Source organism: Lontra canadensis, unplaced genomic scaffold (assembly GCF_010015895.1).
Source record: "Lontra canadensis isolate GAN:19392208 unplaced genomic scaffold, GSC_riverotter_1.0 scaffold17, whole genome shotgun sequence".
NCBI classification, from domain to species: Eukaryota; Metazoa; Chordata; class Mammalia; order Carnivora; family Mustelidae; genus Lontra; species Lontra canadensis.
Genome location: NW_022631011.1, coordinates 1,447,766 through 1,463,282, shown reverse-complemented (window position 1 = coordinate 1,463,282; position 15,517 = coordinate 1,447,766). Strand labels below are relative to the sequence as shown.

Below are 15,517 nucleotides of genomic sequence, written 5' to 3'. Positions count from 1 at the left end.
GCCCGTGTACCTCCATAATGAAGCGGGAGGCTGACTTCCTCTCAAAGAACAGCTTCTGCTCTCTCTTGTTGGTGCACAAGTACTTCTGCTGGGTGCACACTGCATCACAGCCATAGATGACGATGAAGATGTTGGCATCTGTCCCGGCAGCGAAGACGTCGCTGGTATACAGGGTGATCTCATAAGGGACAACTGAGGGCGGGCAGAGGGTGAAGTCAGAGGAGAGGTGAGAACACAAAACAGATGTGGACAAGATCAAGTTCTTCATTGGCCCCACTGCGCCGGGGCCCCATCACTGGAAGCTGCCGCCCAGGGACCTGCATCTTCTTCACATGGTTGCTTAGCAACAGCAGGTGCAGGGGGAGGGGGAGGCAGTGTCCTGTCATGCCTAGTGCCCGCAGTAAGCCCCTGTCACCTCAGACCATGGTCTCTGTGCCTCTCTCATCTCAGAGCTAGGCCAGCAGTTTGGCTGAAAACACGGGCTCTACACTGATTTTTTGTGTGACCCAGTCAAGCCACTCAAGAATCTCGGTTTTCTCCTCTACAAAGTATCCTCACCATGGTCCTTAGCTGTAGAGACTGTAAACAGGAGGGTTACATCTCAAGGGGCAACGAACCAATCAGATCAGCAGTCTACAGGGTGAGAAACATTTCTCTTCCTGCCCTCACTTGCTCCACACTGGCCTGCCCTCGCACGCCTCCATAACACACCGGGCCCTTGCTGGGTTGGATGCTGGTGGGGGGGGTGTGTGCCTGTGGACTCCTTAAAAGTGAGGCTGACTCATCAGTGCTGTTGGCAAGCAGCCTGGTGGGCGGGCATCAGTGCGGGTAGAGACCAGCTTTGCCCACCTGGTGCTGAGGACCCTTCACCTCAGAAACTCTTTGGGTGTGTATCAAACACACAGATTCCCAACATCTCTTCAGGTTCTCTGTGGGATGGTTTCTAGTGATCTAACTATTTAACTCGGACTTTACACTGGAGCTTGAGACCAGCAGTTTAAGAGTGTGTGGGGAACTACAGACTGAGACCCATGAGCAGGTTGTAAAATAAATTTCCTGGGTCATCACCAGGACTTTAAAAAATACACGGAATTGAATAGAATTGAATAAAGAAATACCATCTATGTGGACATCACACATAGGGAAAACATTTCTTGTGACACTTACTTGTTGTATATGTATATAAATGTATATATACTTTAAGTCACAATAATAAAAAAATTATATTAAAAACTCAGAGAAAGAGTGTAAGTGGAAATCTACCTTATTTTGTGGCCTCAACTTCAAAAGGGACTGCATTAAAAGTCACCTTCTCACAGGTGGCCCCCTCTCCACATCTGCTCCAAAGCAAATGAATTTTCTTTTCGTTAGTTTGTGATGACGGTCACTCTGCTGTCGAACAGCAGCTGTGAGGCCTTATAAGAATTGTACTTGCTGTCTGTTGAGTATTTGCCCTGTGCCCGACTCTCCACTGAGCGTTCTACCTTCCCCATCTACAACATTCACGATGACCTGTATAGGAGATACCATTACACTTCACTTTACGGATGAGGAAAGCAAGGCTCAGAGAAGTGAAGTGACTTGCCCCAGGTCACATGGCTGGTCAAAGGTAGGGGGAACTCCAACGGGCTTGTCTGACCCCTCAATCCTGCGTGTCAACCCCTAGGGGTGCTGTTGTCATGAACTGGAGGTGAGTACTGTTCTTACCTACTGGTCAGGGCCCGTCCCCACAGTGGCCTGGACAGGCCCCTCACCAAGGTCAAGGAAAAACGCAGGCTGTTGCAACAATGGAGGCAACTTCCTTGGAGTCCTCTTGGGTGTCTCCATGGTCTAAGGCTCAGGAGGCCTTGAGCAGAGATGGACTTGAGCTTTCCTGAGATTAGCTGGCAGTGGAAGAAGCCCTGGAAATATATGGGCAGGAAGAGCCCACCCTTCCGCCCTCACCACTCTAGGCCTGGGCTCAGATGCATTTCTTGGTCTCTAGTTCTGCCTCTGCCATTGAGGAGCTGTGTGTCCTTAGGCAAATGGGTGTACTTCTCTGGGCTTCTTTCTTTGTCCATAAAATGAGAGCATTTAACAGAATCTGTGGTTTTCAGACGGTTTAACTAAAATTAATTTTCAGTGGAATATTCTTGTGCAATCCTTAAAAAATACCTTTAGGAAGAGTGTTCAGAAAAAAAAAGAACTTGACTTTTTAAAGCTGAGGTGTTGCTCTGGATGGCATGAACTGGGGAGCTGTTCCTGCTCATCCTTTCTCCAAACCCACCAGCTGCCCGGAAACTACCCCCTGCTCCTTTGATACCAGCAATCCTCAGAGCACAGACTTAAGGCTGAGGTGCCTCTCAGCCCTAACATGGCATGATTCTGACCTTCAGGGCTCCACGCTGTGTGGTGCCTCTAAGTTCAGACCATCACAGTGGTCCCTTTCCTAAGGGACACCCCTCTTCTGTGCTGGCAGCACCTTTCAGTAGGTCTGGAAGCAGAGCCGTTTTGCTCTGTTCTTCTGGTTTCACATGTATTGGGCAGCCTTGATGAACTGCCCGATCTGGGTCTCAGCCTTCTAGGCCCCTGAGAACAACACCGGGCCACCACTCCTGGGACTGCAGCTCCCCAGCCCCTGGAACTCCCTGGCTTTGGGCCCTCAAGAACTTTCCCAAACAAGAAAATAGGCTCTGAGCAGCAGACCCTCCCTGCTGGGCTCCTGCCTGGTGAGAGCAGCCCTTTGAAGCTGCCTCCATGGCTCTCCAGTCTGAAAGGCAAACCTCTCCTGCACTTTATATGGATGTATGTGTGTATGTATGTATTGGTAAATACGAGCCTAAGGCAAAGGGTAAACGGGCTTGTTTTCATATCAAGCTAGAACTGAATATATTCAAGGTTATGCCATACGAATCCAGAGCAAGGCCCGTCCTAGGGCGCAAAGGGAGAAACGGCTACTTCTGTCTAGAAGTGCCTCGCCCAGTACTGCTGTCTGGTCTGCGTACATCTGTCAGGGTCAGTGTGTCTGTCCGACTGCAGGCGGCTCCTGGGGGCAGTGGCTAGAGCCAGGGTTTGCTCTGTATATGCAGAGATTTTACTAGAGGGAAATGTCACTTACTTTCAGGCTTTGGACCAGAAAATATCTTGATGGATCAGGTCTTTTCCAGTTTAATTGCTTTAGGCAAAAAACCCCCCCCAAAACAACAACAATAACAAAAAAACAAAAAGCAAAAAGCAAAAAACAAAAACCCATCACTGATTTATACTGTGTATTTATGTTCAGGGGAAACCTTTCAGCATAGCTAGTTATTTGGTTAGGAAAAAAGAATTGTATTCTGTGGGTTTGGTTCCTATGTTAGCATATTCAGACAGATTTTTATAGTTTGGCTGATTTCAGCTTGATTCCCAGTGCCTAGGATGTACGTACATGTAAATAAACATTGAACACATACTTTCTGGTGACACTGGAAAGGAAATATCAGAACTTCACCAAATTGCTCCCCTTCCTCCTTTCCTTTAGCTGATAAAAGGAATCACATTTATCATCTTTTCAAGTTCTTTTTCCCTCCAGTCAGGATAAAATCTGATAGCGGTGATTTCTTTGTCTTGTTACTGACTAGACTGAGATGGATGATGGGGCTGGTAGTGACTTCTCCCAGTTTAGACTTTGGTCTTTCTTCCCTTTGGGGTCTTATGGGGAAACCGAGCCCCAGAGAGGTCAGGCTCTCTGCCTATTGTCACTAGCTGATTTGGGGTGGAGGTGGGACTAAGTCCCATATTTCCAAACTCTTGATCCTAGACACTGCCCATGGCCCACAGAGGGCCCAGGGAATTTGGGAGAGGAGCAAGAAACCCAACTCTGCAAGGTGGGCCTGACCCAGGACAGGGACAGAGGAGGGTCTGGGACCAAGTTGAGGTAGTAGGTGATGGGACGTGGGAGGAAGGCCAGCCTTGCCGCACACGTGACTTACATGGTGTGTATAGCCTCGTCTGCAGCTCCGCGTGGAAGAGGTCCCTGACGATCGCTCCATCATCCTCATTCTTCGCCAGCCAGCGGCCACAGGGGAACATCATGCACTTCCCAAGAGATGGGGCGTCCACCTCTACCCAGTCTACAAACCAGCCTGGAGCCTTGCCTGGAGAGAAGGAGACACGGATCTCACCAAGGAGCCCAATGCAGAGGGTTTACTGTGGGCAGCCTCGGGGACTCCAAACGTTCTTCCCTGCCCCACGGTTGACATCCATGGCTGCCCCATGCACAGGCCATTGCTGTCATTAATTCCTGTTCCAGTGTACACCCAGCTGAAGGCTGAAGCTGGGTCACACTCCAGGTTGCTGTCAGTGAAATCAGCAAGAGCAAAGAGCCTGGGGAAGAGGTGACAGGAGGTGACAGCAAGCACACTGTCCAGAGCGGAAGGCACTCTAAAGGGGGAGCTCAGAGATGCCGGAGAGAGCTGTTACTAACAAGGATTTCATAATGTCACCCCGAGACGAGGATGGCACTCCGAGCTCCCCGGCCTCCGCCATGGTGCCTGAAGGGGAGGGATACTTGTGAAGGACTGATGGTCTTCCCTGGACAGATTAATGTTTAAAGAAGGAAGTAGGGGCTGAGCAGAGAACCCCCTCCCTCCATCCCAGGGGCAAGCGAGAGGGCCTCCTTCCTCAGGCCTAAAATACTTAGTGAAAAGATCAAGAAAACAAGTCCTACCTTAATGAGAGAGAACAAAGCTTGGCTGTAGTGTCAGTGGGTTCTGGGAAGAATTGACCAGATCAATAGTTCTCCAAGTGGGGTCCAGCTGCCTTACCATCATGTGTGAGAGATAGAAATGCTCCGGCCCTACCCTAGACTTACTGAACCAACACCTGCGTGGGTAAGGCCCAGAAATGTTTGTTTCACAACCTCCAAGGTGGTTCTGTGGCTCACTCAAGTCGAAGAACCGCTTAGCTAGATGGGGGATTCTCAGATGCGGCTGCACAAGGAAATAACTGATGGTGGGCATTTGGGGAACTCACTGGTGTCCAGGCCCGAGCTCAGGCCAATTAGACCAGAATCTCTGCATGCAGCCAGGGCTCCACAGGGCCGAAGGGCCCAAGGGAGCTGTGCCATCATGGAAGGCAGCTGACATCCAAGTTTCTTGTACATTCTTCCCAGACACCCATAGGGACCTGTCCGTGGTCCTCACGTTCTTAGCAGAAAACAGAGGGGGAAGGAAGCCAGACCTGTGTTGTCATGACCAATCCTGACTTTCCACAGATCTCCCAGGTCCAGCGTCTCCACTGTGAAGATTTCGATGCTGTCCCTTTCAAACTTGTCGCTGTTGGTCTTGGAGGATTTCAGGAGGGTCATTCCTGCCAACCAAATGGCCCCACATAACTGGCTGGGCCTGCGACCTTCAAACCTAGTCTGACTGCCCCTTTTAGTCCCTCCTCCCAATAACCAAATATCTCTGACTTTCATAAAATTTAGACCTTGCAGGGACCGCCCACGGGTACCTTTGCACATTGGGTGGATACTGTCTTTTTATTGAGCTTTGCAATCAGCTTTCAAGGTGTGTATTTTTATTTCGGGTTTGTATTTAAAGAACAGGAAACACACCAAAGGGCTTATCAAGACCATCCAGGAGAGGGTGGTGCGGCCCTAAGTCAGTGTCAGCTCTATTTCCATACTCCTCATGTTTCCCCACGTGGGAAGGAAGCCAGTGACAAAACCTCCCTCCCCTGTTCCCTGGGGGAATCAGGGACATCCTTGAACAGAAGGAGAAAGCTGGCGGAAGTCACGGACAACAGACCAGTCACTGCTTGGACTGGGAGGCCTAGAGAAAGAATGACCACAGGATCCAGCATATTACCTAAGGAGACACGCTGAAGGGAAGATGGCTCCTATGGCTTCCACATACTTCTAGGGTGGTAGACATAGCAATGAGGACGGGAGACTCTCTGCCCCCTGGAGTACTGTAAGACTGACTTATAGAGATTTAGGAAGAATCTCTAAAGGAACCAAAGTCCACAATCCAGGTAGACAAGTTGCCTTGCGTGGAGATTTTTTTTTTTTTTTAAGATTTATTTATTTATTTGAGAGAGCGAGAAAGGGAGAGAGATGACAAGCAGGGGCAGGGGCGGAGGGGGAGAGAATCTCCAGCACGCTCCCTGTAGAGTGTGGGACCCCATGCGGGACTCAATCCCAGGACCTTGAGATCATGACCTGACGTGAAATTAAAAATCAGATGCTAACTAACTGAGCCATCCAGGTGGCCCTCACATGTAGATTTTTAAGGAAAAGGGAATTGCCTTTCTCCAACAGGGCTGGTTACATGCAATCTGTCAAGTGTGTGAAGCACGCAGGAACACATAACAGGAAAAGGTCAGTCTCTTCACAGACAGTGCCGAAAAAGTGGAAATCTACATGTAGAAGAATCAATGTGGACCCTTATATTTCACCATATACAAAAGTCAACTCAAAATGGATTATAGATTTAAATGTAAGAACTAAAACTCTAAAACTTGTAGAAGAAAACAGGGGGAAAGCTTCATGACGTGGGTCTTGGCAATGATTTCATGGGTAGGACATCAAATGCATTAGGCAACAAAAACGGAAACAAACAAGTGGGACTGCACCAAACTAAAACGTTTCTGCACAGCAAAGGCAACAATCAACAGAATGAACAAGCAACTTGCAGAATGGGAGAAAATATTTGCAAGCCATCTATCTGATAGCGGTTTCATTGCCACAACCTCCTACAACTCAAAAACAAAGAGCTAATAACAAAAAATGGACTAAGGACTTAAACGGATATTTCTCCAAAGAGGACATACAAATGGCCAACAGTATATGAACAAAGTGTTCATTGTCACCAAGCTGCAGGGAAATGCAAATCAGAAACTCAACGAGATCTCACCTCACCCCTATCAGGATGGCTACCATCCCAAATCAAAAGACAACAATTGGTGAGGATGTGAAGAAATTGGAACCCCTGTACACAGTTGGTGGGAATGCAAAATGGTGTAGTTGCTATGGAAAATAGTATGAAAGAGCCTAAAAAAATTAAAAATAGAACTACCATATGATCCAGCAATCCCACTTCTGGGTATATTTCCAAAAGAACTGAAATCAAGATCTTGAAAAGATATTAGTACTCCCGTGTTCATTATAGCACTGTTCACAACAGATAAGATGTGGAAAAAACCTAACTGTCCATTAACTGATGAGCAGATAGAAAAAAAAAAAAAGTGATATATCCATATAATGGAACACTATTTGGCCTTAAAAAAGAAGGAAGTTCTCCCACATGGAACAATGTGGATTGCCCTTGAAGATGTTATCCTGAGTGAAATAAGCCAGATGCAGAAAGACAAACATAGCATGATCCCACTTATACAAAGTGTCCAAAAGAGTCAAATTCATCAACTCAAAGACTGGAATGGTGGTTCCCAGGAGCTGGGGAGAAGAAAAGATGTGGAGATACGAATCAGCAAGCATACTTCCAGCTTAGTAAGATTAGTGAACTCCAGAGATCTGCTATCCAACCTGTATCTATAGTCAGTGGTGAAGCATTATACACTGAAAATTTATTAACTGGATAGATCTCATGGTAAGTGTTCTTCCCACAGTAACATAAAGTAAAACAATAAAGGGGAATTCTTGCAAAAAAAATTTTTTTTAAAGAGAGAAAAACAGAGACATGACCAGGATTTCCTTGGAAAGTTCTACTGAATCTCCTAGTCTCCTTGAGGAGGAATGTGGGTGAGCCTCGTCCCTGTGTTGCTTTCTTACCAGTGTTGTCCTGTGTGCCAAAGAGCGTGATGAAGACATTGGCATCCGTGCCTGCGTTCTTCTTGTCCCCAGTCTTTACGGTCACTGAGAATGTGGTAGATTTGTCTGCCGGGAGAGGAGTGTGGAGAAGTGAGTGGTAGAGCACCCCTCCATGGAAGGAGGAGGGAGAAAACACACTGAGTATGTTTCTATGAATTGCTTTTCTTGCAGCATGTGTTGTTCTGCAGTTCCCTTTAGTCTAGAAACTTCCTCAAGGCAGAGGGGAGGTCTCCCCCACTTCCAGCTCACACAGGAAGCTCTCAATCAACAGAGCTATAGAATGCTTAGGGGAGACGTGGGCTCATCAGTGGGAGCCTGGTCTGACTCCTCCAGGCTGAGAAGAGTTTTAGAGATGCAAGTTTCAAGGAAGGGAAGCATCTTAGAATTCTTGAAAGTTCATTCTTTCCCTTGACAAAAATGTACTGAGGGCTTATGATGTGTCTGGAGGGGAAGACACAAAACTAAATTAGAGCCAGCTACAACTATCCTATCCTACCCTACCCTAGCCTACCCTACCCTATACTATCCTATCCTATTCCATTTCATTCCACTCCTGATAAGAACTCCATGCTAAGCCATATGTACTTTACCCCAAGCCTTACACCTGTGGGAACACGTCTTGTCACCTCCCCACTCTTGCCATGGAGGAATGAGAAGGTCGGACAGACACACTGCCAGAGGAGGAGATGCCCAGAGCCCACAGGGAAAAGGAAGATGGAGACTGAGGATGGGGGAGAGGCAGAAGGGAGGGAGCTAGAGGGAAGAAACCAGCTCTAGTTGAGGAAACCTTTCTGCTCCAGGGCCAGGCTGTCGAGGGGGTTGCTATCACCACCTCCCCCTCCGTCCTCATTCTCGCTTGGCAACACATAGGACTCGTCCACCGGCAACAGCTCCCGGGACAGCTGGCCGTCATCCTCCTCCACCGCCAGCCACCGTTGGCATGGGAAGTAGTACCTGCGGGGTGGGGAACAAGATAAGGTCGGGACCGTCTCTTTGGAAAGGTTTCACAATGGAGCAGTCCTGGGCTGCAAAATGAGAGGCCCTTGAGGGCCCAGACACTCCTCTGCCTACTCCCTTCCCAAAAGCATGGCCCTCCCCATACTACCTAGCCTAGGGGTCACCCCATGAGTCACCTGCCTGGGGCAGACAACAAGTCCGAGGTTATGGTTTAAAGACACCCCCAGCGAAAATGGCCGTGTAACAGTGCCCGGAGCATGGCAAGCCCTCATCAGGGTCACAACGGAAGTATCTGGAAGAAGAGCTTCCAGGGACTATTCCAGCAGTTTCTAGGTGGGTCTGGTAGCCAATGCTACCTTAGTGGAGAGCACTGTACACAGTAGGTGTTCAATACCTAAGGGCTGAATAAATGGATTTGAATGGAATGATATCCAGTTATGCTTCTGGAAGGTACGAAGGTGTAGCTAAGGAGCCGGCACAGCTGACAGCTGGCGCCATCCAGGGAAGGGAGGTCCAAGTTGACTCCTCAGTAGAGGCGGAGCCCAGTGAAATGGAGACACGCAGACAAAGAGGGAGGTAGGGAATCACAGAGGTAACAACATGGGGTAATTAAGGACTCACCTCTGGAGCCATACGGGGTTTGAATCCTGGCTCTGCCACTTAAAGTCATGTGACCTTGAGCAAGGTTCTTTACCTCTCTGTGTTAGGGCTGCCAGATTTAGCCAATAAAATCACAAAACTCCTAGTTAAATGTGAATTTCAGAGAAGCAATGAATAATATTTTAGCCTAAGTTTGCCCTATCCAATATATGGGACATACTTAACGCTAAAACATTATTCACTGCTTCTCTGGAATTCAGTAACTGGCCATTCCGTATTTTATCTGGCAACCGTACTCTGTGATTCAGTTTACCATTCTGTAAAATGAAGATCATATTGTTTCTTTCAAAGTTGTTAGGAGGATTATGTGAGTTAAACATTTTAAAGTGTTCATATAAACGCCCGGTAAGAGTCTGTTCATACTATCACTGTTGTTATTCTTAGTATCGTACTTCCCTTTGTTTCTCCTCTGCCCATGTGTGGGCTCTCTGGAGCCTGTGGGCTGGACAGTTCCTCTTGGGCACCCCAGTTCCCAGAACAACTCAGAGGGTCAGGGAATGCAGCCCGCCCATCTGTCAACTGGGGCCACTCCACCCCAACTCCACCCCTCCAAGCCCTCCACCAGGCTGGGAGCCGAAGATGCATTCAGGTACTGGTCAACGTCTAGAGAGGAGGAAGCCATGTGGGCTGAGTGTCTCACCTCCGTCGGAGCCCCTCGCTCCCCAGCAGACATGACAGCCTCCCAGCGCCAACACATTTAGCGGAGCAGAACCTGAGAATACCACGTCCGCCCGCGGGCTCACACGGGGTAGAGAGGGGAATGCTGTGTTCATGGACGTGGACATGGATTCAAAGGGTGGGAGGACCGCTGCTAGGGGTGATAGAGACTGAATGGCAGTTACATTGGTGTTTAAGTGAAAACTGCCTATTTTTCCACGTCCCAGTCTTTAAATTATGAAAGGGAAAGTTTCATTGTTATTCAACCAATTAACTTATGAATAATAGGCCTTAGCTCTAAATTAGGGCCAATTAAAGGAGAGACAGAAATAAAGAAGGGAGTGGGGTTGGGGCAGAGGAAGAGACAATGAGAGTGGGAAGTTAGAGCAGAACAAGGACAGAGGGAGAAGGAGACACAAAGAAGGAGTGGGAGACTGATTCCGGGAGCGAGAAAGCAGGCAGACAGACAGAAGGGGTGAGGCTCAAGCCCGCCCACACCTGCCAAGCACTGGCACGCACAGGGACGCAGAGGCTGGCTTTCCTGGGGTGCCCTCGCCGCTATCCCTGGAATACCTGCGCGGGGACTGAAGCCCCCCAGCATGCCCGGAGCCACAGCACCACCAGCTGGTGGGAGCCCCTCGGCCCCCGCCTCTAAGTCTCCCCCATCACACTGTTCACCTGCCTTTGTGCCCTCTGTTCCAAACACCAGACATCAAGGTTTGTGAAGGCCCATCTGAAACGCTGCCTCCAATAGAGCACCACGACACCCCCACCACAAAGCTCCCTGCCCCCTGGAAGCCCTGGCAGCTGGGGGCGCCACCCTGAGATGGCTGCCACCTCCCTCGGCCTTGCAGCCCCCATGGCCGCAGGAGCTCCTTCACAGTCCTGCACATGCCCGTTCCTGCCGCGCCGTGAGGCCCCTCTTACAGGCTGCCGGGCTGGACTTGCCCTGCCGAGGGAGAGCAGCCCGTGCCGCCCTCTGCCGGGGGTCGGGTATGGCGCCGGGCCCTCACATGGGTCATCTCAGTCCCCATCACAACTTCGCGAGGGAGTTTGACTATGTCCATTGTATGGATGGAAGAACCGAGGCTCGAAGGCCCCCCAAGGCCACACATGTAAAGGGTGGGAGAGACAGGAATGGGGCCTAAAACATCAGCCTCTTAGACCCTCATAGTTTTCTGCTCTTCAAGGGCAGAGTTGGAATCAGCCACTTGACCCTCAGCACTGAGCATGCGTGTGTTTGCTGAATGGATGAATGATTAATACATCAAACGTAATCTTTATTCATTAGTTGACTTAGTATTTGTGGCATGCCTACTGTGCGCCAGGCCCTCTTCTAGGTACTGGGGAGGACACTGCAGGGAACAAAACAGATGAAGTCATTAGCTTAGGCAGGGTCCTTATATTCAGTTGTGGGGAGAGGAACAACAGCGAAATCCTGCATTTGAGGGGCACCTGGGTGGCTCAGATGGTTAAGCGTCTGCTTTTGGCTCAGGTCATGATCTCAGAGTTCTGGGATTGGGCCCTGCATTGGGCTCCCTGCTCAGTGGGGAGTCTGCTTCTCCTTCTCCCTCTGCCTCTCCCCTCTCCTTGTGCATTCTCTCTTCTTCTCTCTCAAATGAATAATAAAATAAAATCTTTTAAAAAATATCGCCATTGAAGGTAGGTCAAATGATAAGTGAGGTGGAGAAAAAGAAACAGAGGAAAAGAAGTAGAAGTTCCAAAGGGGGTTGGGATCTTGATAAGTAGGTGACACCTGAGCAGAGACCTTACCTAGAGACAATATGAGAGTGAGCCACTGTGGGAAGGAGTGCCAGGCAGAGGGGACAGCACATGCAAAGGCCCTGAGGTGGGACCATGACCATCAGCTTCAAGGAACAGCAAGGAGTGAGCGAGATAGAAATCAGAACCAAGAGTTAAGGAGGGGGCATGCGGCAGGCCACTGGAAGTGCTCTAGCTCTTACTCGGGGTGAATGGGAGCCTCTGCAGGTTACCAAGCAGAGGAGGGACTCACCCCTGCGGGCTGGACTGCCACAGACACAGGAGGGCCGAGGTGCAGGAAAGCAACCAGGCAGGAGCCTCTGAGCAGGGCTGGGGAAGCTGGAGAGATGGAGTTTGACTCACACCAACAAGATGGGGTGGCAAGGGAGGGAGGGGAGATGAGGAAGCCAGGAGTTCCAGGAGTTGAGGAGGGAAGAAAAAGAGAGACAGAGGGAAGACGATGAGTAAAGAGAAGATACCACTCACAAGAGTGGTAAAAATACAAAATATTTGAGCATAAACTTAATAAGACTGTAGAAAATTGTAAAGCATTGCTGAGATACTAGAGGGAACAGCTGACTAAGTGGGATGCATACCTAGGGCAGCACTTCATGTTCTAAATACGATTCTCCACACGTACATTTAATGGCATAACAATCGGAATTCCAGCGGGATTTTTTTTCAAATCACTTAATGTCTTGATTTGAAAAGCTAAGAAAAGTGAATATTTTTAAGGAGTAATGGAAGCAAAATAAGTCAGAGAAAAAGAGTTACCCTAGGGTTTCACTCTATATGGAATATAAGAAACAGGGCAGAGGTCTGTGGGGGGAGGGGAGGGAAAACCGAATCAGAGAGAGAGAAAACCATGAGAGACTCTTAACTGTGGGAAACAAACTGAGGGTTGCCGGGGGGGTAAGGTGGGGGGATGGGGTAACTGGGTGACAGGCAGGGTGGAGGTGGGAGATAGAGTGAGCCCTGCACAGAGGGGAACCCAAGAACAAGGCACTCTCCGAGAGATATCAGATTGCAGGCCAAGAATTGAAGTCAACGTCCATTTACTTACTGGGCGCCCACTACATTCCAGGCACCGGCAGGCCCTCGGCAGCTCCACAACCTGCACAGGATCTTGCCTGCTTTCTTCTCTACCTCCCTCCACGTCTCCCTACCACACTGCGGGCCTTTTTTCCTGTCTACTGTCCCCTGGCCCCTTTTGCTCAAGAGGCAATGGGACCTACCTGTGGAAACACACCAGATTCATCATTGATGATCTGGAGTTCTGGTCTTGGCTCGGGCATGAATTGGCTCTAGGGCCGTGGCTTCCCCTCCCTGGGGCATGATTCCTTCACCTGTCAGGAGGACAATACCCCCTTCCCAACTTAGCTCCTGGTGGTCCCTGGGAATCTTGAACCCAGGGCCAGCCAACTATGTCCTGGGGACAAAATCTGGATTGCTCACCTGTTTATGTACGTCCCAGAAACTAAGCACGAAGTTTACATTTTTAAATGGTTGAAAGATCTAAGGAACAGGATTATTTTGTGACATGTGAAAATTACATGGAAGTCAAGTCTCAGTGTCCATGAACCCAGGTGTATTGGAACACAGCCACACCCATCCGTTTAGGCAGCTCCTGTGGCTGCTTCCCCACTGCAAAGGCAAATAGATCAACTATGACAGAGACCGAAGGGCCCCAAAACTTACAATATTTACTCTCTGGCCTTCACAGAAAAGTCTGCTCCCTCCTGGTCTAGGACATTAAAACTACGGTACCGGAAGCCACTTCATATGCAGAGGGATGGATGGGTGACTAAGTCTGTGCATGGAGACTGGCAGGGACAGGAAAAGTCACCTTCTGAGCTGACGGATCTCAGGAATTAGATGGGCGGTCCTGCCAGACTGTCCCCTGCCAGGGCAGTAGCTCCAGGGGGCTGCCCAGTGAGAGGGAAGAGAGGGAGGCAATGCCCACCCAGCCACCCACCCCCAGCCTCAGCCCTCTTTCCAGGACCATCTCAGAAGCAGCCATTGCCTCCCCCACCAAACCCACTCACGTGATCTCGTTGTTCATGTCTGTGATGTCTATTCTGTCCAGGAACCAGCCTGGTCTGTTGCCCGAGTTGTCATGGCGAATCCGGATCTTGGTCAGAGGCCCCAGGTCAATGGCATAGATGGTGAAGGTGTCAGTCTGGGAAGAGCCAGGGAGGCACTCAGAAGGATGGTGAGGCCCCGCTCTCCCCGCAACGGCACCTCCCCTCCCACACACAGAGTCTGGTCACCAGCCTCACCCTCCCAGCACATGGAGCAGCCTGAGACCTGCTCTGGAAAATGCAGCCGGCTAACTGGTGCATGGTCTGCACAGCGTTTTTTAACCTGCCCTCCTGGGGTCTTCTTACTCTCACTGTGTCCCAAAGGGTGGATGGAGGAGGGGGAGGACCATGAAGATGACTGAGGGGCAGAGAAGGCAGGTTGGCTGGCGCCTGCATTTGTGTTATGGGGTATGTGTGTGTGTGCGCGCACGTGTGTGTGTGTGTGTGTGTGTGTGTGTAGGGCTGTTGTTGGCAGTATGCCGAAACCCCGCATTATGTGTGCACCTGTGTGCATACACCCCTTCAACCACATATTTTGATGAAGTACCTAGGATGAGCCAAAGTGCAAATCCAAAGTCACTCACAGAAACAGGAGACTTGCCCTTGCTCACACGTAGGTGGGAAGATATGGTTAGACGGGAGCAGGTGCACATGCCCGGCAGGAGGCGGACGGCCTCAGGACCAGTAAGTGAACGGGATTCTTTTGGGCTATAACTTTTTAAACTCTTTACATTGAAAAACATTTCAAGACTACAGAAAACTTGCAGGAATGGTACGATGAAATTTTGCAAGTCTTTCACCTAGATTTTGCAACATTTGCTTGCCCTGTCTCTTTCTTTTGCCCATTGTCCATTTTTTTTTTCTGAATTAAGTAAAAGTAAATGGCAGATACCATAATTCTTCACCTCTGAACTCTTCGCCGTAGATTTCCCAAGAGCAGGTGATTCGCATATAATCACAGGTCAATTGCCAAATATAGGAAATGTAACATCAACCCAGTATTATTATCTAACATCCAAGTCTGTATGCAAATTTCATCCCGCATGCCAGTTACACCCTCTCTAGCAGTTTTCTTCCAATCTGGGATCATAGTGGCTATAATTTCTAAAGGAAAGTATCAAAACAAGGAATAAGCCCTAATCCTCAAGTCATGGCAAGGGAGTGTTGGAAGAGAAAGCAGACAGCCTCTGAAGTACATCAGAGGAGCCCACGGATGCTCTTGTGGGTTTGGTTTCTTTCTCTTCTTGCTCTGTGTAGAGGAGGGGACGTGGCTTTGAGATCGGGGTAGGAATGAGAAAGGTGAGATGGAACAGTCTTCCATCTCATGCTGTAAAATCTGGAAGCACAAGGAAGACAGCTGGATTTTTTACCCATTTCCCACTATCCCTGGAAGAGGGGCCTGCGTGCATTTCTTTCAACACTCGAAAGTCTTGGTGGCTCCTACCACAGTAGGCAGGACGCGGTCCAGGCTTCTCAACCTGCTTTCAAGGCTCTCATGCCCCACTCCCCGTCACCGCGCTCATCAGGCTTCCCAGAGGCAGCGCCCACCCCAGCTCAGCATGAACACAGCACAGCGGGAACAGTCACTGTCCTTGAGCTGGCCTTCCACATT

General features: G+C 49.5%; 1 protein-coding gene across 1 annotated transcript in view; it reads right to left on the bottom strand.

The window, feature by feature from the left end:
- LOXHD1 (lipoxygenase homology domains 1) overlaps positions 1-15,517 on the bottom strand; it is a 150,038-nt gene that overhangs the window by 46,750 nt on the left and 87,771 nt on the right. The window contains exons 21-26 of the mRNA XM_032859476.1: positions 13,870-14,003; positions 8,577-8,743; positions 7,751-7,855; positions 5,200-5,328; positions 3,951-4,115; positions 11-192 (exon numbers count right to left, since the gene is read on the bottom strand). Of these exons, the coding sequence (XP_032715367.1) occupies positions 11-192; positions 3,951-4,115; positions 5,200-5,328; positions 7,751-7,855; positions 8,577-8,743; positions 13,870-14,003 (882 nt within the window). The remainder of the gene's footprint in view (positions 1-10; positions 193-3,950; positions 4,116-5,199; positions 5,329-7,750; positions 7,856-8,576; positions 8,744-13,869; positions 14,004-15,517) is intronic.